Source organism: Blastocystis sp. subtype 4 (assembly GCF_000743755.1).
Source record: "Blastocystis sp. subtype 4 strain WR1 chromosome Unknown seqid_0028, whole genome shotgun sequence".
In the NCBI taxonomy this organism is placed as follows: domain Eukaryota; class Bigyra; order Opalinata; family Blastocystidae; genus Blastocystis; species Blastocystis sp. subtype 4.
In genome coordinates, this window is record NW_014569519.1 from 23,877 (window position 1) to 46,414 (window position 22,538).

Consider the following 22,538-nt stretch of genomic DNA (forward strand, 5'->3'; position numbering starts at 1 on the left):
TATTAAACTTTCGTACGTTTAGCTTCGCTTCCTTCCGTCTTATTAGATCGTTTACGACGTTTCACTGTCTTACCGTTCGGGAATAGATAATCAGGGAGTTCATTGCCTTTACTGCTGTTCTTAAAGCTCTATCGTTCATCTCTTCCTCGAGTACTTACCGTGAACTCAATTTCAACTGTCTGTAAATCATACTGCTACGAATTATCATTAACACATATCTCCACTTCTCCCAATAACGATTTGAATGAATTCACAGCTCCAGCTAAATTCACTAACGAATCAGGACTCTCTAATATCAGAGCAATATAGAATTGTTTGCAGAACTGGCGGTTTGGCTATTTATGATCTTTCTCCCACATAATGTACCGGAGTAAACGATTTGGGAAACAGATGCGTCTTTACACCCTCTTTTGACTCTAGAAGAGGAATAAGACGACGAATTCGGCTCTCTACAAATCCATACCACTGATTGAACATCTCTTCAGTCGAAGCTGCTACTTCAACCTGGATATAATACTTATATGCAGAGAAGAAGGGGAATTCTTTGAAGAGTTCAGACCAAGGCTATTGTTCATGTATTGACAGCTATTATTACGAGCTGATTCTCCAGGATCTTCGCAGTAATATCTCTCCCTCGTTCAAATTCCTTAATTATCACATCACGGGTACTTTTCATCACTGTGTAACAGGAGTTCTGAGAAGGATAACAGGGTGTTAGCAATGGGAAGAGATCATTGCGACATTTCTCGTTAGCCTTCGGATTCCATACTCCCTCATCTTGACCCAACTCTGGCTTTAATTGGACATTCTTTAACACGATAGGTTTGGGCCATGTCCATTCTGCGAAGATCTTAAAGCAATGATGGAGAACCACAGCAGGAGAGGCCTTTGGATACGCCATACAAGCATAAGAACATAAAAGAGCGCAATTTACACCTCCAAAATAACCCATGACATTCTTGTACAAGCCACGATTCTATTGGACATTTGATAAGAATAGCATTACTCGAGCCCAATAACGGAAGGCTTTCAACACCAGGAAGAAGGTCTATGTTACATGTATTCAGAAATGATACACTGCGATTCGGGACCATGTTTAAGATGGTATCTGTGACTCGCCGGCCATTGAGGGAACGAACAGTTTGATCATCACAGTTACGAAGATTGTTGTCATCCAGAATATCAAAATCCTATAGTGAAGAATAAACCATATAAATACTAGAGGCAATCGTGTTTGATATCGATTGATGGGGGCATACGACAAATCGAAATCAATTCCACCATAACGCATCGTAATAATCGGTACAAATCTAGATTTGAGAGCCACGTCAAAATGAAACGCGTCAGGAATCACAGTGACATCGGAGGCCTTTGGATCTGATTTCAAATAGGCTTCCATGATATCAAAGAATAAATCTCGAGAGACAAGGGCTGGACCAACAGCCATCCTAGACATAACCATGAGCCACCACATTGACGAATCGATATCAGCGCTTGGTTCGTTAATTCCCATTCGAAAAGACCCGAACGTGAATAGATTGGCCAGTTCCTTTGGAGTTTGGTTTGTATATGCGTTCTACTTTCAAAAACATCCATATTGCTCACTTGATTCTTCAAAATCTGTTTTACACTCTCTCTAACAAGATTTTGCATTGATTCAAGCAGTTCCTCACGATGTGTCACTTCATCCTGTGTTTCGTAGATACCTAGAGATCTACTCTTTAGAGAGCAACACAAAAGAACGATACCGAAGATATGCTTCCAATTCTTCCGATTTCCTCACTTCTGCAGGCGTAGGTGGATCGAAACTGACCGGTGCCAAATCACTCTCCAGAATGTCCATAGCTCCACCAACAGTTGAACGATTTCCTTGTATCCATTTCTTGGGATCCCCTTTTGTGGGAAGAATTGTGGAACACAGAGGTTTCCTTGTCTCGACCGTTCTCTTTTTATCTGGATTTCCTTAGTCAAGATGGACAAGAAACCACTTAGATACTATGAAGAGTACACATGAGGTTATGTCTTCTTAGACGTAGTAAACTATTTGTAGGGGGATTGTCCTTTAAAACAACTGACCGTACTGCGTTCTATTGGGATGCTTACTTTCTAGAGTCCCTGGAAAGGTACTTTTCTCATTTTGGGAAAATCAAACAAGCCAATGTTATGAAGTACACGGACCGACAAGTGTCACGCGGTTTTGGCTTTTGTATCTTTGAAAACCCTGAATCCGCTGAACTTGCCATGCAGACGACAGTTCATATTATTGATGGAAGGAAAGTAAGAGTGCATGTATGTAGCATTAATTTCAGGTGGATGTGCGTTGGGCACTACCCAAGGAAATGGCTCCTCCTCCACAGACTTCGAGTACTTGCTGATTAGATTTCTAATGGCCTAGATGAACAGCCTGCAAAGCCAGCAATTCGAAAGATCTTCGTAGGCGGTCTGAGTGTGGATACGAATGATTGTATGGTTTGGGAGATTCTCTGAGTCATAGATGATTTGCGATCCTATTTTTCTGCGTTTGGAGATATTGAAAATGCTAGTGTAATGTATCACCATGACAAGCATCATTCACGCGGATTTGGTTTTGTGCTGTTCAAATCAGCTTCCAGTATTAATGCGGTGATGCGGGGAGGACCTCATATCATCAATGGAAAGAAAGTAAGCGTATGGAGAGTGATTGATTCTAGGTGGATGTGAAGAAGGCATATCCAAAGGACGAAATGAATAATCAGGCTACCGAGATACTAGGAGAGCCCGAACCCGAAGAACCCTCTGTCAAGAATCGTCGGTCTCTTGTTTCTCTCTCTGACTTCTAGGTCATGTATCACGGAATCGTCAGTATCGACAGTCTCCTGTGGGTATATCTCCTTCATCTCCTCCTCAAGAAGATCACTTGCGTCCTCCTCGTGAGTCCCTACAACTGGAATTCTTCGATGAGCAAGACAATAACCCTCTTCCTGACTCCTATTCTCAAGTACTAGGACCGCTCAGTTCGCCTAGAATGGCCAAGGGATCCTACGGATTTGATTCGTACAGTCCCAACACTCTTCCTCATACTGCACGCAACCCAGAGAGTATGACTGATGTAGGAATCGATGGTGAATGACGAATCTAGTACTCACAACACTTCTTCACACAGGATGAGGCGAGTCCGTACGGAGGTGGTTACGAGGGCGACTGGTATCGTGATCAGCAAGGACTCCACACACCTGTCTCCTTCCTCGCATCTCCTCGCGAGTCTCTGTTGACGCACTCCCAGCACCAACCTTATCGCTCGCTCTCTGGAGATGGAGACGGGATGTTTGCTTCCAACGGAGGCCAGGCGTCGCTTCACGGCAATTTCTTCTCTAGTGCATTAGAGTCCCCAGTTCGAGACATATCGCTCTTCGACTCTGTCGGTTCAACAGGTTCTGGCTTTCCCTCACGACCGCTTTTTGCCTCTCATTCTCATGTTTCCTCCCGTTATTCGAACCTCCTCGCTACAGATCCGGGACTCGGAAGTGACTACGATTTCCTCTCTGGTAATGAATCATCTCGTTACAGTTTGATGGAACCTTCTCTTTTCAAGTCTTCTGGGGACATCGACTATGAACCTCCTCGTTCCGAGTTTCAGTGGCAAGACTTTGATGATAAGCCTGAGGATATTGATCTGTTAGTGTAGGAATAAGTATGGAGACTGAGTTGTAGAAGCGACTCTCTAAGTAACCGAACCTTTAGCAAGAATAGACGGTCAAAGAACCATCTTATTTTTACTTCCGGATCCAGTACCTTTGTGGAGATTGGTTAACTCTAGGGACTGCGGACGAAGATCAGGATGTTAGTGACAATTGACTCAGTATTTAGTGTAGTTGGTAGATCATTCGGCAGTTTTGATTGTTTGTTCACTCAATCCTTGATAAGCTGTTCATTAATTTCCCGCGGGATTGGTTTATGGGAAACAGGAATACAATAGTTCTTTGTTCATTCCTTGAAATGAGTGCTGCTAGTGATGCAATCAATTCTGCCGAAGGTGGAGCTCCTCGTATGGCTCCTTTAGAGAAGTATTTATCTTGTTCGTTCCCCTTGAGGTTTAGATACAAGCTGGTGTTCCTAGGAGATCCTGGTGTTGGTAAGACGTCCATTATCACTCGTTTTATGTACGATACCTTTGATTCTTCTTATCAAGTATTCATTCTGACTAGTGAGACTAATTTGATAGGCAACGATTGGTATCGATTTCCTCTCAAAAACAATGTATTTGGAGGACCGTACTATTCGTCTGCAGCTCTGGGATACAGCAGGTCAAGAGTTGGGTTCCTTTGGGTGTGTAATGGGCGTAGAAGATTCCGTAGTCTTATTCCCAGCTATATTCGGGATTCTAGTGTAGCTGTTATTGTATATGATCTTACAAGTGCGGAATGGAAATATTTCTTGATTCTGTAGATCGTTCTTCCTTTGAAAACACTAAGAAGTGGTTAGCCGATGTCCGTGCTGAGAGAGGTGAGGATGTGGTGATTATTCTGGTTGGAAATAAGACAGATCTTTCAGATTCGAGGTATTGGTGTTGGTGTAAACTAATCGATAGACAAGTTTCAACAGATGAGGGAGATGCTCTGGCAAAGGAACTGAATGTTCTCTTTATTGAGACATCAGCTAAGTGTGGTTATAACGTCAGTGCTCTCTTCAGAAAGGTAGCAACCATTCTTCCTGGCGAAGATAAGGCAAAGAAGGAAGGAGAGGAGGGAAATAAGTGTATACTATGAAATCGTAAATTGAAGCGTAGTTATTAAGATCAATGTGGAATCGAAGAATGCTGAGGCTGCTCAGGCCGCAGGATGCTCTTGTTAAGTGCAATCAGTTGTGTGTATTTTTGTTTGTTTCGTAAGTCGTGTTCGTGTTTGCATGGTTCGGACACTCACTCCATTTATTCATATGTACAATCCATTTTGTGACGTTAATGGTGATGTTCTGTCGAACATTATGCAGTTTTTAGAACCCATTCAAGTGTTAGTGTCTATTTGTAAGTTCAGAGTGAATTGTTCATCCTCAGGTTGTTTATCTAAGTATATTCGTGAATCGTGTCTACGCAATGATGGCTTGTGGAGACGGTACTGTCATCAAGTAGATGTCTTACTGTCCTTACCATCAGATTGGTTTTCAGGAAAAGCTATTCAAAGAGGTCTCGTGGCTAAGTAACTATAAATACTATTATATTCACATTCTTCTTCAGAATGCGTAGTGATCCTCCTTATCTCCCATTCTAGAGAAATCAATACCAGATATCAACGTAAGTGCTGTAGCTACAACGAGTATTCATTTCTTCTTCTGTGATAGGTAGATGCTTCAACCTACTTCTGATTAGTGGTGTTGGTGATGGACGAGAACGAATTCTTCATGTCGAAGATAGTGACGTGTATTCTATCAATATCCGCAGTCAATTTAGTAATAACACCGGATTAACAAGAAGACAAGTCATTCTTGAAGGCAAATCCTTACATATTGTGAGCTTCTATTTCCACCTCATTCTCACATTCCCGAGCTTCTTTCCTAGCTTTCCCATGTCTGATAGCTATCGTGATGTCATTGTATGGACCGTAGATGCTGCACGAATCGTGAAACCAGTTCGTTTTGACTCCCAGAGTGCGATGGCTGAGATCTTGTACAATCAACGATACTACCACTATACACGCAAATGCTTACACATGGTAAAAATCAAAAAGAGACTGAAATTTAGTTGCTATCAGGTGTAGCACCATGGGTGCCTCTCATTGTGGTTGTAACCAATCAAGAAACCCCTGGAGCATTAAGTAACACTGAAGTAATTCGTATCTTGCGGTTATGGAAAGAACACCGACTATGGAGACTTTACTCTCTCTTCAATGGATCGATATCAGAAAGCGTTCTCTTTGTGCATTGCATAAACGAAGTCCATCGCATTCAGTATCATCTTGAACATGCAAGATGAAAAGGGTATAGAATACACTGACGTGAATTAACAAGTGAAATTGAATAAAAATGTTTGTAAACTAAACTGCAGGATACTTGGGAGCTTGCTTGGCAGCCGAAGCAGCAAAGTCCTTCAAATAGGGAATACCATCCACATACTTTCCAATAATAGGGACCTAGAATGAATTCATGTCTCCAATCCCACTTGACGAAGGAATGACAAGAGCATAGGGAAATATGATCCAAATAAAACTATGATTCCATAGCCTTCCATAATCATTCCAATAATTGTCCAGCGCATTAAAACAAGCACAATTCCAGAGAAGAAACAAATCAATCCTTTCCATTTCTATCTTCATAAATTGACAATAATGCATACACTGGGATTCTCAAATGGATTGAAGAAATGGAGACATCGCATAAAACCAAAGAGAAAAGGCATTCCACTATCAATATATTTAGTACCAAATTAACCTACCCTAGAAAAAGAATATTACCCATAGCTAATAAGGCTGAATCAAAGAAAAGAATCACACCAAGTACTAAGAGTGTTACACCTAGCGAAACAAGAATGACTCCAATCTTTCGATTATCAGAGAAGAGATTCTCAACAACAGATAACATCTTACTAGGATAGACGTAATTTTAGGAGTGGCGCAAGAATTCGGCCATTCCATTTAGGTTTATTAAGTGGACCAAAGTGATTTCTTTCAACATGAGCGATACGAAGGATATCCGTGTTCCCAAATCTGTAGAGAAAAGCGGATTTGGTTGATCTCTAGGAATTCGAGAGTTACCAAAAAGGGAAGGCTGAATATGATTCGATCATGCAGAAGATTAGCGATATGGAAATGAGTATATCAGAAAACAAGTAGGATGGATGTCGATTAGCTGATTGTTAGAGACGTTTTGGAAACACTAGAAGGGATGGAAGATAGTCGTCGGTGTTTCCGAGTGGTTGATTCGATTCTTGTAGAGCGCAATGTTGGGGAAGTGAAGAAAGCATTACAGACAGAGAAGGAAAATGTAATCAATCCAACAGGAATTGAGGTGTAGATGATGGTTTTGATGGGTCAACTGAATACACGCTCTAGAGACTTGGAAAAGGCTATCCTATCATTTGAAGTGTGTATGGTGGAAAGATGTTACTTGTAGACAAAGTATGGCATTACCAAAGCAGTTGCTGTGTAAATCAAGGAATTGATCATTATGTTTGTTCTACATATACTAGCGACAACAGTGTCCACTATCACGGCTGAATTGGAATTCTTCTAATTGGCAGGAAATAATTACCCAGCAGATTCTGTCGTGGATAGTTTCCTTTCCTTAAGTTTGTTTCAAGACTTTATTTGATTACAAAATGGTAGGAATTGGGTTTGGGATATCTGTGATTGGATGTGAATTTGATGAGGATGTTTCTAACGTGTCTTTAGTCTGCCAACGGAAAGAAGGTTCATTTCGTCTATGTCTGATCTGATTCATAGAAATGGAGCAAGGGTAAGGTGAGAGATACCGTCGATAACAAGGTCTACTTTGAGAAGGCCGATTACGACAAGCTTCTTGCTGAGGTTCCTAAGGTTGGTAGTTTTTGTATTTGGGTCATGTGTAGATGAAGCTGATCACCGTTTATACCATTGTGGACCGTCTGAAGATGAACGGTTCCTGTGCTCGTGCTGGAATCCGTGAGCTTGTCAAGCAGGGAAAGATTGTAGAGGTCTCTAAGCGTGGACATTACATTCTTACTCGTTAGGATTTGGGAGGCGGATCATCAGTAGGCAGCCAATAATCAACATGCTTGTAATCAGGTGATTGTTACAGAATTGAAACAAGTGGTTTGTTTGTTGAAAGAAACAGAGAATTGCTTTGTCTTCTCATAAGGAGTGTAGGATTTTCCACCATACTCTGCCCAAGATCCATCGTAGACAGCAATACTAGAAATAATCACACACTACAGACAACTCACCTTCCAGGAGCACGTCTATTCAGCAAATAAGCGGCGAAGAAATCGACACAAGCTGTCGTTCCAGATCCACATGAGAAAACAATTGGCTCCTTGCGGTTGATGTCCACACCCGCATTCTTAAAAATGGTCAGCAATTCCTCACGAGGACGGATTTCAAACTTCTTATCTGGATTCGTGATCATAGAGAAGGGAATATTCTTGCTTCCAGGCATATGACCACTCGTCAGACCAGGACGAGCCTCAGGGACAGTACCATCAAAACGACCCTGGGGACGAGCATCGACAACCGTCATATCTGTCTTACCATTCTTGAAATCGGCTATCAGATCCATCACCTGATCCAACACACGAACCATCGAATAGTCAGGATTCACATAGAAACTACCCTTGGTAGTCACAGAAGGAACTTCACCTGCCTCCAGAGGACGCTTTTCAGCTTCCCAGCGAGGAAGACCACCATTAAGTACATACACCTTTGCATTCTTATTAAACAGGCGGAACATCCACCAAGCGCGAGTAGCACTAAACAGTCCATGAGTATCATACCTAGATATGAGATTTCAAAGAGAGAACAACAGAACAATTTCGTCCGTATCATTAACACCTAAGTCTTCGATGCATTGCTTGAAATAGGTTGGTGTAGGAAGCATATGAGGGAGCTTTAATTGGCAATCCGCAATAGCATCAATATTAAAGAACTGAGCGCCAGGGATACGTTTCTACGTCTAATTCAATAGATCCCTGAATATACATCCGTAAATTCCTTGATAGCGTTACGTTTAGGATCAAGGTGAAGGGTAGCATCAAATACACGCACCTTTCCAAGTCTCTGCTGAAGCCATTCTGGATCCACCACACCTACGTACTAATATGAAAGAATTATCCATTACCATCAGCAGGAGAATAAGAAGAGAATGCACGAACAGAAGTAGCCATAAATGTCTTAGTTGACGCCGAACGGAGAGCAGCAAGCATTGAAAGCAAGATTTTGAGTGGATTTCGATTGATTTCGATTTCCGCGGGAATGATCAAACAAACAGTACCACCTCTTTTGTTGCAATAGTTGCAATAACATTTCAATCTGCTCTCTTTGCTCTTGAATGATCCGTTCCTGTTCACAGAATTGGCGAACCATGTCACCTCGCAAGTCTGATACTTCTCGATGAATGTATGTTTGGAGTTCCTCAATCATGGGTCTAATCACTTCTGGATATCAGGAGTCGTGGCAAAAACTACCTTGGTAAGAATCTACGGAATTGAACTGTTGTAAGGAGGCTTGTTGAGATGTATCTGGCAGTGGATGAAGTGGTGAAATGGGAGAGTTCGTTGGTAACGATTGTACAGTGTATGTTGGTTTTGAAGGGGTTGATGGAGACTGATGGATAGAAGAATGTAAAGGAGATTGAAGTTGAACTGGGCTAAATTGAGGTTGAGTAACAGAGACTCGAGGTTGAGTAGCACTAAATTGAGATTGAGCAGAAACATACGGAGACTGTGTGTGCTGCTTTACAGGAGTAGGCAGTGGAATTGATGCAGACAGAACTGGGTTAGTCACTTCTTGACCTGAATCCCTCTCACGATCGCCATAAGAATGACAAAACCGAACAACACAAACAGCATTTACACGGACTGTATCAATTGGATCAACCAAATCATATATATTCCATAACATTAATGAGTCCTTTGTAGCTACAACCACTAAATCATTCTGAATATCTGCAGATAGTACAGATGTACCTAATTGAATCATACCAAAAGGTCTAGTATGAATTCAACTCTCATCACTCACTGATATGTCTTTAGATTCAATAGCACTACTGTCTCTGATCCATAACATACTAACCCGTGTAATAACGGAGAGGAAGAGTAAGAGAGATGAAGAGCCTGAGAAGGTTGAATACTATAGACACTAGCAGACTATAGGTCACTATCAACTACAATTATGACTCTCTTGATCAGAGGCATTAACCGATATACTTGACCTGAGGCAGTAGAGAAGTAAATGTTGTTAGAAAAGGAAATCATACTTAGAATCGACTAAATCTTATCTTATATAGATGAACCAACATCATTTTCAACAGAGTAAATCGGAGTGACAACCTTATTCTTCACATTCACCTCAATTATCTGTCCCTTGTTTGTACTAACATAGACCAAACTGAAAGAATACTCCACAACCGATGTAATAACACTATCAGGAAGGTTCACATCAATCACCGGATCTTCAAATCCAGACTTTGATATGGGCCATAGCTATCTCTAAACTCAGAAAAATACACTTACACGAATGTTGCCATTGGCATCACCTGTAATTACAAAACGACTTCCTGTTAAGATATGTCCCGAGATGATAGGTACTATATACAAATATAACAACAATCCATACTCGGTTCTTCCCCATTCACACTATTTGTTGAAGATATCAATGTAACCTTGTTAATGTTCTTGAGGTACATATCTCCCCGACTTGAACAGACAAATATATAGTTGTCTATGAATCAAACCAACATCCTATCCAAACTGTTTTGATTCCAGTCAATTACACTACTCTGAATACTCCCAATCTCAAATTCATGAACTGAAACTAGGTTGGAATTCACCTCCCATATCGATGTCGCCTCTCCAGATGTACACAAAAGCGTTGAACTCATTCGTGGTATCGGTAATGGATTATAGTGATCGTTAGAATCCAGAAATTTGCGAATGCGAAAAGAGATCTGGTCTTTTCATGGTTACTGTTTTGCAAGATGAGTACACTCTATGTTGATGGAAAAGCTCACCAGCCAGTTCTCGTAAGAGAGGACACAAGGTAATGATCATTTGGAAGAGTGAGACATAGTTTTGGTTCTGTTACAACAATCACTTCGTTTCCTTATGGACTCCCGAAAGAAGATATTGGAATAAAGAAAATGATGGAAGAAGTAGATCTGAGAATTGATATAAGAATTAGCTTGATTCAACATATGAAGATGCTGTAGACTCTGTTTTCAACAATGATTCATGGAATCTGCGATTTCAGTACTCCAAGATTCCTAGCATTTATGAAACGAACATCACTTCAACTCTTCTCCCAATTTCCGAAGTGCATCATGCTAAGGAATTCAATGACACTGAAGATCCGGGAGTCATTGCCGATGGAATCCGACAAGTTCCTCAGACACTAGACTGTGCTTTAAATTCAACGTCATCAAATCGACGAAATGCCAAAGGAGGGGTACAATCAATGGACTTCCTCAATTCTAGGTTCAAGGAGATTGTCACAACCAACCCATGTTACCAGGAGGTTTATCACTGGTAGCTAGTTTGCGTCTCAACGAAATGAAGGAAGAAGTTCATGAGAAACGCTATTGTTCCGAGAAAGCTCACAATCTCCTCCATATTTCTGTTAAATCGACAGATTTACCTCGTTCCATTCTCAAAGAGATATGATTCGTAGATATCTCGAATAAGATCATTGATGGTTTCACTCCAACATTCGCATCTGAAACGATTCCAGATCTTGAGGTTGAGGGATTGACTCCAGACATGGAACAATTCGCTGATGATTATCATATCCCAGCGAAGTCTGTACTTCCAATAATCTCTGACATTTCTTTTCCCACCTCTTCATCGATACTTCGTTCAACAGATCTACCCAATGTATCCGAAGTTCTAGAAGAGCCTTTGAAACCCAGTGACCCAGCTACATCCGAACTCGTAACCACCGATCCTGCTGTCACCAAACCCAAACCAAAAGAAGTACCGATTTCAGACTTATCAGACGTGGAACTGGCAAACAAGATCCGTCAATTGTTACAGATCCAGACAGCAGAGAAATCATTTGTCAATAATATATCCAATCGTGGTATCAAGCTGAATAACCGAGATAGTCGTTGGGGTATTATTGATGAGACTGATATGACACACTTTCATGAAATGGTTTCTCATATGGCTCAGAACTTCCCTTTTGAGTTGGATGATTTCCAGAAACGTTCGATTGTTCATCTTGAACGAGGTGAGAGCGTGTATGTATGTGCTCATACTTCGGCAGGAAAGACTGTTGTGGCCGATTATGCTATCTCATTGTGTCAACAGCATATGACCAAATGCATTTACACATCCCCTGTGAAAGCACTCTCTAATCAGAAGTATCATGATTTCAAACAGAAATACGAAGACGTGGGTATTGTCACAGGAGATGTTTCTGTGAATCCTACCGCAGGTACACTAATCATGACAACCGAAATTCTACGTGAAATGCTTTATAACGGTAGTGATGTGATTCGAGATGTTGAATGGGTTGTGTTTGATGAGGCTCACTACATAAATGACTCTGATCGAGGTGTGGTGTGGGAAGAATCCATCATTCTCATGCCCGATCACATCAATATGATCTTTCTGTCAGCTACAACTCCTAATGTCCAAGATATTGCTGATTGGATTGGTCGTACCAAACAGAAGAAAGTATACATCATGGAGACTCAGTTACGACCTGTCCCTCTACAATATGATCTAATCTATGAAAACAAGGTTACTACTGTACATGTGTGTTTATTCTTTGAACTCTAGTTGAAAGAATCTTCTGGTCAGTTCCATCCTGAAAGGATTCGTTTGCTTCATGGTTTCAAAGCGAATGAAACATCAAAGGATGATATACCTCTGGTCCAACCAGTAGTCTTGCGTCCAACACAGAAGGAATTACGAGGATTAGTCCAGATTCTAAAGAAACGTGATGATTTGCCAGTAAGAATGATCCTTGGATTTGATGGTAGTGCATCGTTTTTACGTTAGGTCGTGATCTTTGCGATAAGTGTGCTCAATCGTGTACAGATACACTGTTGAGTGCAGAACAGAGTCACAGTGTGAGACAATATTACAACCAATGTATTGCAAATCTAAGACGAGAAGATCAAGTCCTTCCACAGGTACAAGGATTGCTTCCTCTTCTTCAACGAGGTATAGGAGTACATCATTCAGGGTTACTGCCTTTGTTGAAGGAGATTGTAGAAATACTCTTCTCTCAGGGTTTGATAAAGGTGCTATTTGCAACAGAGACGTTTGCTATTGGTGTGAATATGCCTGCAAAAGCAGTATGTTTTAATGGAATTGCTAAATTCGATGGTACAGGACGTCGTTACTTCTTAGCCACTGAGTGATCGATTCGTTGCACTTTCATTTCTAGATTCACTCAAATGGCTGGTCGAGCTGGACGTCGAGGCAAAGATAAGGAAGGCCATGTGTATATATTTGTGAGAGATCTTCCTAGTACTTCAGTGTTGATGCGAATCATTCAACCATCAACAGACATGATCACATCTCAGTTCCGAATCGACTATTCAATGATTCTGAATGTTATGCGAGTCGAAGATATGTCTCTAGAATCTATGCTCTCTCATTCCTTTGCAGAGGCAGTAAGGATGCGAGAATTGGATAAGAACAATTATTCACAAGTAAGAGATGGCTGTTTGATGTGATTTAGGCTGTTAAGGATATTCAGCTAATTGTTAACAGACTCATGGATACTCTATCTTGTGAACAGGGCATTCGTCCAGAGGAGATGGTGGAAATGGTGGAAAAGCAACAGGCCAAACAGAAGAAGTTACTTTCAAATGCATTACTCACTTACAAAGCCAATCAGAAGAACAAACCAGATGCATTGTGTCGTGGCCGTTTTGTCATTGGATCGGTTGCATTCAATCAAGGAGATGGGGTAAGCATGAGTGGTTTGAATAAGATCTAGAAGGATCTGTTAGTACGTACAGTGGTTACGGTACACATGTATAATGAAGAATCCAAATCACTATTCGGCTTTGCTTATGTTCCTCCAGTCTTATTCACTACATCAACTTACGTGTAGAATGTGCCAATTCCACAAGACCAGGTAGTTCCTCTTACAACACGCACTACATTTACTGATATCATTGGTCTGTATCTTCTCTGTAATAATCGTTCTCTCTTCGTGACTCGACTTCCATTGGAAGTAAGTTACCTTCTAGTATATGAACCTAGGATGTTGAAATGGTTCTCACCTCCATATCTGCTACTGCTAAACAACGTGTTCTCATGCAAAATGTTTCTCTCACTTCTCAATACATCCTCTCCATTATGAACGAGTTAGTACCTCTGTATGAAACGGCTGTGAAACTGTCGCAGGGAGTTTCATTATTACGAATAGATACTGATCTGGAAGATACAAGTGTATGTTGTAAGTGCAGTCAACATTCGAAATGTATGATCACTGTGCGCCAGTTGATTCAGTTGAATGCAAAGCAAAAAGAATTAAAGGAACTAATGTCTTCGGACAAGCTGAGTATGTTACCAGAACTTCACTCTCGCATTGCTGTATTGAGGAATCTGATGTACGTTGATAGTCAAGATTTGGTAACACTGAAAGGTCGGTGTTGTTGTCTGGTAGGAGAATTGGAGAAAGTTCATTCTAGATTCGCTCAGGTAATGCATTATTGCTCATTGAAATGCTATTTGAGAATCTACTAACAGATCTTGCCCCTCCCGAATTGGCAGCAGTCTTAAGTGTAATGATTTATGAACATGGAAGTGGATCTGGTGTGGTGTTGAGAAATCGACGGTTGAAAGACCTGAAGGATAAAATGATGATCATTGCACGCAATATTTGTCAAGTGGAAGTGGATTGTGGTTTGGAGAAGGAAGTGACTGATGAAGCAGTTGAGAAGATGTTGCCTACAGACTTTATGGAGGTAGCCTATAACTGGTGTCGTGGTTTATCATTTGCAGAGATCATGAAGGATGTGGATATGGCTGAAGGATTTGTTGTGAATCAGTTGTTACGAACTGTTCAAATGTGTCGTAAGTTAGGAGATATTGCTGTTGAGATTGGTAATCCAGAACTGCATTATAAGTGTGATGACATCTGTACTGCCATGTTAAGAGATATTGTCTTCACTCCTTCATTATATCTTGCTGAGTAATTTCTTTCTTAACAAACACACTCGCTCAACGTTCGAAAACTACCTTAGTAGCGTTGGCTTCATTACAAATATATTAAACACTCATCATTGAGAGATCAATCTGTCCTTTATGTTCAGGTTTCGGAGGAGCCGACTTTGTAGTCTTCTTAGTTACAGGCAGCTCCTTCTTTTCTAACTTCGTATGGCTTCCAATATACACAACAACTCCCAGCAATAGAGCAACAATCAATAAACCTACAAACACCCAAATTAAGAAAGAATAATCGGGACATGAACCATATGTGAACTGTACACCATCTTGTACAATCGATTTGCCATTATAATACAAGGAGATAGGAACCTTCGATTCTCCACTCCATAAGAAATCAGCAGTATGAGCCCACTGCCACTCGGCACGATCTACTAACTTGGGACCATCACACAATAGATGGGTTTGATTGATGACCTTGGCAGGTGTAGCCGCAAAGTCACCAAATTGGCATGAAAGCGAGATAGAACTACTTCGAGGGAATCCGTGACCAATCATCATGATTTCTTGTGGCATATCCTCATTGCACAGGCCCTCTGGAGTAACATGAAGGACTACAGGACAAGTACTATTCTGGAGAGTCTCCTTCAGTGCGTTCAGTTGTGAATAATCAGATGCCAGACTGAAATACTCATTAGAAGGTGAGGAAGAGATCTGACGGAGATCATCCTCATAGTAGGAGGCCTCACCGACACCAATCGTGTAGATTTGAATATCGTCAGCTTTTGCCAAGTTTGCCTTATCGATTGCATACTGATTGCATGCATGAGGATTGTTGATACAAGAAACTCCAGCATTAGGAGGGATTGTTTGATATCCATCTGTAATCAAGATAATTTGATCAGGGATATCAGGACGACTATTCCTGAGGATATTATGAGCCGTTTCAATTGCCATCGCAATGTTCGTAGAACCGGATAAACGGTCTGTGTCGAGAGCTTTACGCAAATCACAAGCATCGTAGGTCAAATCTTGAAGAGTACGAACACTCGTAGAAAACTCAAGAATTGAGACCTGGGTATAGTTTGGATGAAGATAATAATACTGAATAACGCTCTTCACAAAGTCAATAGCCTTGACATAGTCAGAATCTGAAATACTGCTTGAAGAATCAATCAAGAAGACTACATCCATAGCTCCCTGACAGATTGCTGTTGAGTTGTACAATGTGTAATTGTAATAACAACCATAATTACCATTCTCTCCAAAACCACCACCTTCTTGAGGGAAATAGGCATCTCCCCGAGTTTCCCACCAGTCGAACCAACCCTGTTCATACCAGCCACCTCCAGAACTACCACCTGAACCACTACCAGAGCCACCTCCTGAACCACCACCAGAGCCACCACCTGAACCACCACTTCCCGATTCTGGACCATCATAGCCAGGAGGGTACGTATCATCAAGTCTACGAATATGATAGTCTTCCAAAACAGGTTGAGCTGGAATAGCAACAATGAGAATAAACAATGCAAAAACAGTAAAACTTCGCATTCAATTGAATATAAATCTTTAGATAAACGTCCAATCATCTACCTTCTTCATGATCATCATGAATCACTATAGAACAAAAAACATCCCGATTTTGTTCAGTTAGGTTTTCTCTTCCATGAGACTAGTTATTGAGGGAAGAAGAAATGAGGGAGCTGAAAAACTGGACGAGGAACCTGTTTTTGTTGTCCAACAATTGGATTGCATCATCAACCGAAGTATAGTTCATTCCTCAGGATCCCTCTATCTCACATCAGAGTAATCAAATGAAATAGTTTTAATTTAAAGATATGGTATCTTTCTTTCGAGTCCCGAAGAAGACTATTCTCTAGTCATTGATTATAAAGCAATCGGTGTTCATGCCGTTTGTCATAGTGCAGATATTTATAAACGACCCTGTGTCTATTGTCAACTCTCAGATCCTGAAGAAGATGAGTTCGATTGTGCGACATATTCTCCAGGATTCGATATAGAAAGTGAGGAAGATAATGATGCATGTGAATGTATTCATCCGAATTCGGGTGTCTATGAAGTTCTTTTTTCTCCTGATGATGATACAATACGTAATTATGGGAATCTATTGTGATGTAGTAAATCCACTATTTGATAGTCTCAGCCATCTCCAAACTGACTGTCAAAGTCCTGAAGAAGACCTTTTTGATATCGACAGAGATATTGCTTTCGACTGTAACATGGCACAACTATTCGAGCAAGCAGATGTATGTCCACAAAGTAATATGATTATTAGATTGAGTATCAAACCAAACATTTAGAGTGATTTGTTTATTATCATTCATCACTTACACTACAGAGGGTTTTGCCTTGATCATCTTTCCCTTTGCCTTTGCACCAGGAGCTGCTTTCTTCTTCTTATTCACCTTAAGGAGAATTAGTATAATAACTATAATAATCACAATTATCACCACAATAAATATAATTAGAAGCATGATAGGCATACAGAATCCACTCTCCTTTTCCCAGACACCATCTTCATCACCCAACACACATGCTCGTTTCTTTGTACCAATATAACTTCCTAATTCACGACAACTATAAAAAGCCGTTTCATCAACATAAGTTCTTGAGAAAACACCATCTGCTAGACAGTATCCCCGTCGTACTGTGATTGAGATCACTACTGCCGTGGCTGCCACAGGGTTACGACCGAATACAGTGTAAGAAGAGATATCAGTAAGTTTCTGAGGTGTTCCGAAGATCTCTCCAGTTGTAGAATCCAGTTCCAATCCCTCAGGCAGTTCTACATTGTCCAATGAGAACTCTTCAATAACATATTTGTAGCGAGGCTTTCCAGTAGTGACCTTGGTACCTAATACAAACACATAGGAGGATTGTTGATAAGTAAGATCCTCTGGAATACGGTATACACATCGATCTGAAATCACATCACTCAATACACCATTCGTGCAATTTCGATAACTGTATCCCTTGAAGCCATAAGGACAAGAAGCAGGTGAAATCTGTCCTTCGGAAACAGATGGATACTCATCGATACCAGGACACGCCGTACCACTTGCCTTACAATAGAGTGACACAAATGACATCACAGTCAGTGTATTCGATGATTCATTTTCATCCTGCTCAAATCGGAATGTATTGAAACCCATAAAGCCCACAGAAGTGTCCTCTGCCATTCGCTTGTTCTTCTCCATCTCCTTTCCCCTCACTTCAACCATTGTGAACCGATCTTCTGATCCAGTGAAGGAGCCATAGAATGAATAGTAATAATTAGTCACAGACAAGGCGTTCTGAATAGCGAACTGGTTGAATTTGCTTCCCAGAAGATTCTCAACAGTCCATTGGATGTAGGCCTCCTTCTTAGTAGGCAAGCGCAACCTTGTCAACATATACATATCCAGAGCCTCTTCAATAGTACCTGCATACAACTGCGAACTTTCAAGGGAAACATATGTATCAACGACAGGAGAACACGTCTCCACACCGAAGATACCTGAGGCATCAAACGACATGGGGACTGAGGTCGGCGTTTCGGTAGCACGATGCATCTCGAAAGCTATCACGTTCGTACCATCCACACCTCCATCAATGCTGAGAATCACATGGAACTTACTGAAGAGAGAGGGATCTCGAGCAGCGAGAGCATTCGTCTCAGGAGTGATTTCAGAAGGCATATTAAACAGAGCCACACGCTTGCCATTGAAGTAAGCAGCCAGACCATCCATGTATCGAACACGAATATTTAGCACCTGATAATCCTCAAGTGAGGGGATATTGAAGGTCTTACGAATATAAACAGCATTTTCTGTAGTCATACCCAGATCAGCAGCCTTCATCACACTCCATTGAGAAGCATCATAATCAATTAACGTCCAACCCTCAGTCACCAGAGAACTCTGTATAGCAATCGTCCAATCTGTAAACTCAATTTGGAAAGGAACCAAAGATGTGAAAGTGGTTGTAACAATTGAAGGCTTGGTCATCTTTGGAACTTGATTGATGTCAAATCGTAACTCACCCTGATCAATGGACAAACAGTATCCAGCAGGGTCAAACCAACCATCTCCTGACGTGTCAATAGCTTCAAACGTATAGAGAGCGGGCTCGATACAGAAGTCACCATAGTATAGTGTATTTCGTTGTGCAACGACATCAACACGTTTTAACACAGGTCCTGTAGTTCCACGACCATGATATACTGCCCATTTCATCTCTGAAGGATAGCTATCTGACCGAATAGTGACAGTGATTAGATTGTGATCACCAGTACAACTAATGATATTGGCAACCATCGGGCACGATGTAGCTTCTCCACTCAACTTCAGTGCGCTAATAGTGAAGTGATAGTTATTGGTGAGTTCAGTAGGAGTACCCATCAGAATACCCGTAGGTGGGTCTAACGACAATCCAGCAGGAAGAGCAGGAGACACAGTGAATTGGAGATAATGGGTATCTGTGGGATAGACCTCAGCCATTTCGATATTCCGAAATGCTGTCAATGGAGACTCATAGGACAGATCAGGGATATTCTGTTCGATGCGATCAGCATTCAGTTCCACTCGATTCACATACCAATAACAGTCCTCAATATCAGAGGCAAAGTTCGTAAATCGATACATGTTGTATGGTTTGTTATTGTTTAAATAGAACAGTTTGTTCTGTGCTACCACCCACCACTTCAATTCACTCACATCTAACAACTGGGTCCATTCTTCTTCCTCCTTGTTACGGGCCAAGAGTTTGAATGAACGCCATTGACGCATGAAGGATGAATAATAGGCTTGAAGAGTAACAGAGCTGATCCACTCACGACGATCATCATTGAATGTGATCTGGATCCAATTCGAACCACACTCAGAGTTATAGGCTCCTGTGTCTGAAGAGAGATCCCAGGCATCCGTAACTTCACCTTTCACATTTTCCTGAGTGAAAGTGGCATCCATCACTCGAGTACTTGCATCACTACCAAAGAGACGAATCACAGCATCAAACTCAGACACAGTGGGTGTGGTTGTAGACAGACCCACTAGAGCAATTGCAATGGAATTCTGACCCACCTTCAAATAATCCACTGCTGATGATCCAGAGGTGATTACTGTTCTGTAGGGAAGGGTGATGAATCGATACTTCACTTCATTGTAGAGGCCATCAGCAGTCATATCCATTGTTAGTTGTCCATCAGGCACATTATTCCTGAACACTTCGACTCCATTCATATACACAATGCAACCAAACTTATAACGAATACCCAGAGAGAATGCACCTCCATTCTCTAACGATGAAACACTGAAGATCTTCTTATAGATCTGAAGATGATTCGTGGAATTGGGGAACTGACCGTAACTCCCTTGTTCCCATGAAGGTGTATTTGTATCATACCAATTGGTAGGAACTTCACCCATCTTGTAGTACCACTGAGATTGATCTGAAATAGGTTGCTGAACACTGAAGTAATAGGAACCAGGAAGAGAGAGACGAGTATTATCGTAATTGCAACGTAGGATTTGTTCTCGTTGTGCACCATGCAGCACATAGACATTTAGATAAGAATACTTGTACCAATAATCACCAGAACTAGTTGTCTCCACTTCATAACGTGAAGCAGTACTACAAATACGTTGAACTGATATGGTGTTGTCCTGCTGATTACTATTAGGCTCAACACTCAGAATTGTTTCTTCTGTATCAAGGTTAATCAACTTATATCCTTCTTTTGAGGACTGTCCTTTGTATACACGCTCAATCTCAATAATAGGATTTGAACACATGTTCACTGTAAGAGTGAAAGAGGCAGAGGCACCGAATACGTCATAACTACTTACTACAAAGGTGGTTTGAGGAAGAGTCTCGGTAGCAATACCAGAAATTGAACACGAAACAGAATCAAAAACAAGACCATTAGGAAGGGAAGGAGTAATAGTACAATTGCCTGCTCCCAGAGTTGTCACATACACATGAATTTGTTCTACATTCGTATACACTGACAATGAAGACACTGACAATGTAAGCGAAGTTGGAATAGGAATATTACACACACCAAGATACAATTCAGGAACCATCACTTGTGATCCACCTTCTAACCACTGAAAACGGTATGCTCCATATGGAGTATTTGCATTATAGATCGGAGCAACGGTGAACTGTTCAGTAGTATACACCTGATTGTACATCGTCTTGATGACTGAGAACCCCTGAGCACTCTCTAGTGAAGGTGCTCCTAACACGTTATAAGCAGTAGCACCAGAAGAACCCATCGAAGCAGGATACCACATGATGGCATTTACAGCAGGAATCACCTGGACTGTGAACGAATAAGACAAGTAATCTTCAGTTCCTGTTAGGGGTATGGAGTAAACACGGCTCTTATAGTAATCCATAGCATAGATTGGGCTTTCACCTCCTGTAGAAGTGATGGTGGGAGAATAAGGGAAAGGATAACAGTTCACATCTGTCATTGCTGCAGCATACACAGAAAGCCAAGCATCGAAATCAATGGACGTTACTATAGCACCTGCAGACATATGGATTTCAACAGCTAAAACACAGTCTGATGATTCAATCTCTAATCCTGATCGCACGACTCCTCGGAATTCTGATGTTGTAAAGGACCCAATAGCTTCTGTGGATGAAGTGACCTCCCCAACAGGCATATTTCGACGATAGATTTCCATACCATTAATGTAGGCAATAATTCCATATCGGAACCTCATTCGAACTTCATATGCTGCCATATTCGAAATACCAGTAAAGTGTTTTCTGAAATACTGCGTACCGTCGGTAGGAGTTGATGGATTACCGAGTACCACACTGGTCCACGAATCGTCATTATAATCAATAGAAGTCCATCCACTTGCATAAGAATTCGTAAATTTCCACTCCGCATTTGTCTTTAAAGGATTGTAAAGGGAAAGGGCATTAGTCAGTGTACGCTTTGCATACAAATAACCCTTAAACACAATATTCTCATAGGGACCATGAACCTCTAAATAGGCACCATTTGTCCAGCTGTCTCCATAAGAATCAACTAACGAGATAGTATATTGGTCATTGACCGTCTTTTCCAAACAATAATCGATCGAATATAACTGGTCTATTACTTGAGGTGGAGAAGAGTACAAGATTTGTGTTCCACCGTAAATTTGTACACTCTCTTCAGTTGCATGATTACGATTCTGCTTAATTATTTTGACCCAGTTCTCCTGATCAGAACAAACAACTGCCGTCGACAATACAACTACATCTCAACGAGAAAACTCAACACTACACAGAATAGACAGGATAACAACTACAAACTTCATTATTAACTGGTACAGTGAAGTCTCGTTAAACTATTGGTTATGACGCGGTTCTACGGTTTCTCGATTCTAGTTCTTCTCGAATTCTAACTACAGAAAAAACGATTTAGGGGCAAAATAATCTAGAATAAACACTACAAATAGTGCAGAGTGGAATCAGAACAATAGTGGTTTTGTACTCTACAAAGAGTGAAAATTGCGTGTCAAATGCACATTCCCGCAGTTATTACTCTTCAAACGACAATACAGTTATGCTATCATTCTGAAAGGTCAATCCTGAAGGGTTCTGTACAAGACAACTTGTCCGAGTGGTTAAGGAGACAGACTAGAAATCTATTGGGCTTTGCCCGCGCAGGTTCGAATCCTGCAGTTGTCGTTTTTCTATTCTTTATTCTATCCTTTTTCTCACTTTCCACATTTCAATCACTTTT

At 41.0% G+C, this 22,538-nt stretch overlaps 11 protein-coding genes across 11 annotated transcripts; 6 read left to right on the top strand and 5 right to left on the bottom strand.

Annotated features, from left to right (window-relative positions):
* Positions 1–2: 2 nt before the first annotated feature.
* JH06_1120 (hypothetical protein) lies at positions 3–1,843 on the bottom strand (the record flags this gene model as incomplete). The annotated part of the gene is given in 10 exon segments (XM_014673772.1): positions 3–128; positions 159–194; positions 213–335; positions 367–564; positions 596–976; positions 1,007–1,048; positions 1,077–1,190; positions 1,220–1,576; positions 1,591–1,714; positions 1,734–1,843. The coding sequence occupies 10 exon segments, from the start codon at positions 1,841–1,843 to the stop codon at positions 3–5; spliced, it is 1,611 nt and encodes a 536-aa protein (XP_014529258.1).
* A 167-nt stretch (positions 1,844–2,010) lies between these two features.
* On the top strand, positions 2,011–3,109 carry JH06_1121 (hypothetical protein; the record flags this gene model as incomplete). Its single annotated transcript, XM_014673773.1, has 7 exons — positions 2,011–2,077; positions 2,111–2,277; positions 2,310–2,364; positions 2,396–2,464; positions 2,495–2,667; positions 2,691–2,787; positions 2,820–3,109. 7 exons carry the CDS (start codon positions 2,011–2,013, stop codon positions 3,107–3,109), a joined length of 918 nt encoding a protein of 305 aa, XP_014529259.1.
* An 866-nt stretch (positions 3,110–3,975) lies between these two features.
* On the top strand, positions 3,976–4,830 carry JH06_1122 (hypothetical protein; the record flags this gene model as incomplete). Its single annotated transcript, XM_014673774.1, has 7 exons — positions 3,976–4,043; positions 4,077–4,167; positions 4,202–4,290; positions 4,323–4,393; positions 4,426–4,537; positions 4,568–4,734; positions 4,766–4,830. 7 exons carry the CDS (start codon positions 3,976–3,978, stop codon positions 4,828–4,830), a joined length of 663 nt encoding a protein of 220 aa, XP_014529260.1.
* A 1,178-nt stretch (positions 4,831–6,008) lies between these two features.
* On the bottom strand, positions 6,009–6,552 carry JH06_1123 (hypothetical protein; the record flags this gene model as incomplete). Its single annotated transcript, XM_014673775.1, has 4 exons — positions 6,009–6,104; positions 6,134–6,277; positions 6,308–6,374; positions 6,407–6,552. 4 exons carry the CDS (start codon positions 6,550–6,552, stop codon positions 6,009–6,011), a joined length of 453 nt encoding a protein of 150 aa, XP_014529261.1.
* Positions 6,553–6,643: 91 nt separating this feature from the next.
* On the top strand, positions 6,644–7,119 carry JH06_1124 (hypothetical protein; the record flags this gene model as incomplete). The annotated part of the gene is made up of 5 exons (XM_014673776.1): positions 6,644–6,679; positions 6,711–6,799; positions 6,831–6,954; positions 6,985–7,053; positions 7,084–7,119. The coding sequence occupies 5 exons, from the start codon at positions 6,644–6,646 to the stop codon at positions 7,117–7,119; spliced, it is 354 nt and encodes a 117-aa protein (XP_014529262.1).
* A 169-nt stretch (positions 7,120–7,288) lies between these two features.
* JH06_1125 (40S ribosomal hypothetical protein) lies at positions 7,289–7,678 on the top strand (the record flags this gene model as incomplete). Its single annotated transcript, XM_014673777.1, has 3 exons — positions 7,289–7,351; positions 7,413–7,505; positions 7,538–7,678. The coding sequence occupies 3 exons, from the start codon at positions 7,289–7,291 to the stop codon at positions 7,676–7,678; spliced, it is 297 nt and encodes a 98-aa protein (XP_014529263.1).
* Positions 7,679–7,729: 51 nt separating this feature from the next.
* JH06_1126 (3-mercaptopyruvate sulfurtransferase) lies at positions 7,730–10,347 on the bottom strand (the record flags this gene model as incomplete). Its single annotated transcript, XM_014673778.1, has 12 exons — positions 7,730–7,859; positions 7,892–8,437; positions 8,468–8,610; positions 8,643–8,749; positions 8,782–8,986; positions 9,024–9,097; positions 9,128–9,651; positions 9,681–9,808; positions 9,839–9,928; positions 9,959–10,144; positions 10,175–10,248; positions 10,278–10,347. 12 exons carry the CDS (start codon positions 10,345–10,347, stop codon positions 7,730–7,732), a joined length of 2,277 nt encoding a protein of 758 aa, XP_014529264.1.
* Positions 10,348–10,638: 291 nt separating this feature from the next.
* On the top strand, positions 10,639–14,817 carry JH06_1127 (helicase; the record flags this gene model as incomplete). Its single annotated transcript, XM_014673779.1, has 13 exons — positions 10,639–10,700; positions 10,731–10,812; positions 10,842–11,105; positions 11,135–11,297; positions 11,328–12,415; positions 12,440–12,613; positions 12,643–13,022; positions 13,053–13,320; positions 13,350–13,580; positions 13,611–13,697; positions 13,728–13,850; positions 13,880–14,281; positions 14,311–14,817. 13 exons carry the CDS (start codon positions 10,639–10,641, stop codon positions 14,815–14,817), a joined length of 3,831 nt encoding a protein of 1,276 aa, XP_014529265.1.
* A 73-nt stretch (positions 14,818–14,890) lies between these two features.
* Positions 14,891–16,390, bottom strand: JH06_1128 (matrilin-2; the record flags this gene model as incomplete). Its single annotated transcript, XM_014673780.1, has 2 exons — positions 14,891–16,331; positions 16,368–16,390. The coding sequence occupies 2 exons, from the start codon at positions 16,388–16,390 to the stop codon at positions 14,891–14,893; spliced, it is 1,464 nt and encodes a 487-aa protein (XP_014529266.1).
* Positions 16,391–16,454: 64 nt separating this feature from the next.
* On the top strand, positions 16,455–17,109 carry JH06_1129 (chloride conductance regulatory protein; the record flags this gene model as incomplete). The annotated part of the gene is made up of 3 exons (XM_014673781.1): positions 16,455–16,594; positions 16,625–16,899; positions 16,928–17,109. 3 exons carry the CDS (start codon positions 16,455–16,457, stop codon positions 17,107–17,109), a joined length of 597 nt encoding a protein of 198 aa, XP_014529267.1.
* Positions 17,110–17,136: 27 nt separating this feature from the next.
* JH06_1130 (hypothetical protein) lies at positions 17,137–22,110 on the bottom strand (the record flags this gene model as incomplete). The annotated part of the gene is made up of 2 exons (XM_014673782.1): positions 17,137–22,046; positions 22,077–22,110. 2 exons carry the CDS (start codon positions 22,108–22,110, stop codon positions 17,137–17,139), a joined length of 4,944 nt encoding a protein of 1,647 aa, XP_014529268.1.
* Between the last annotated feature and the right edge of the window lie 428 nt (positions 22,111–22,538).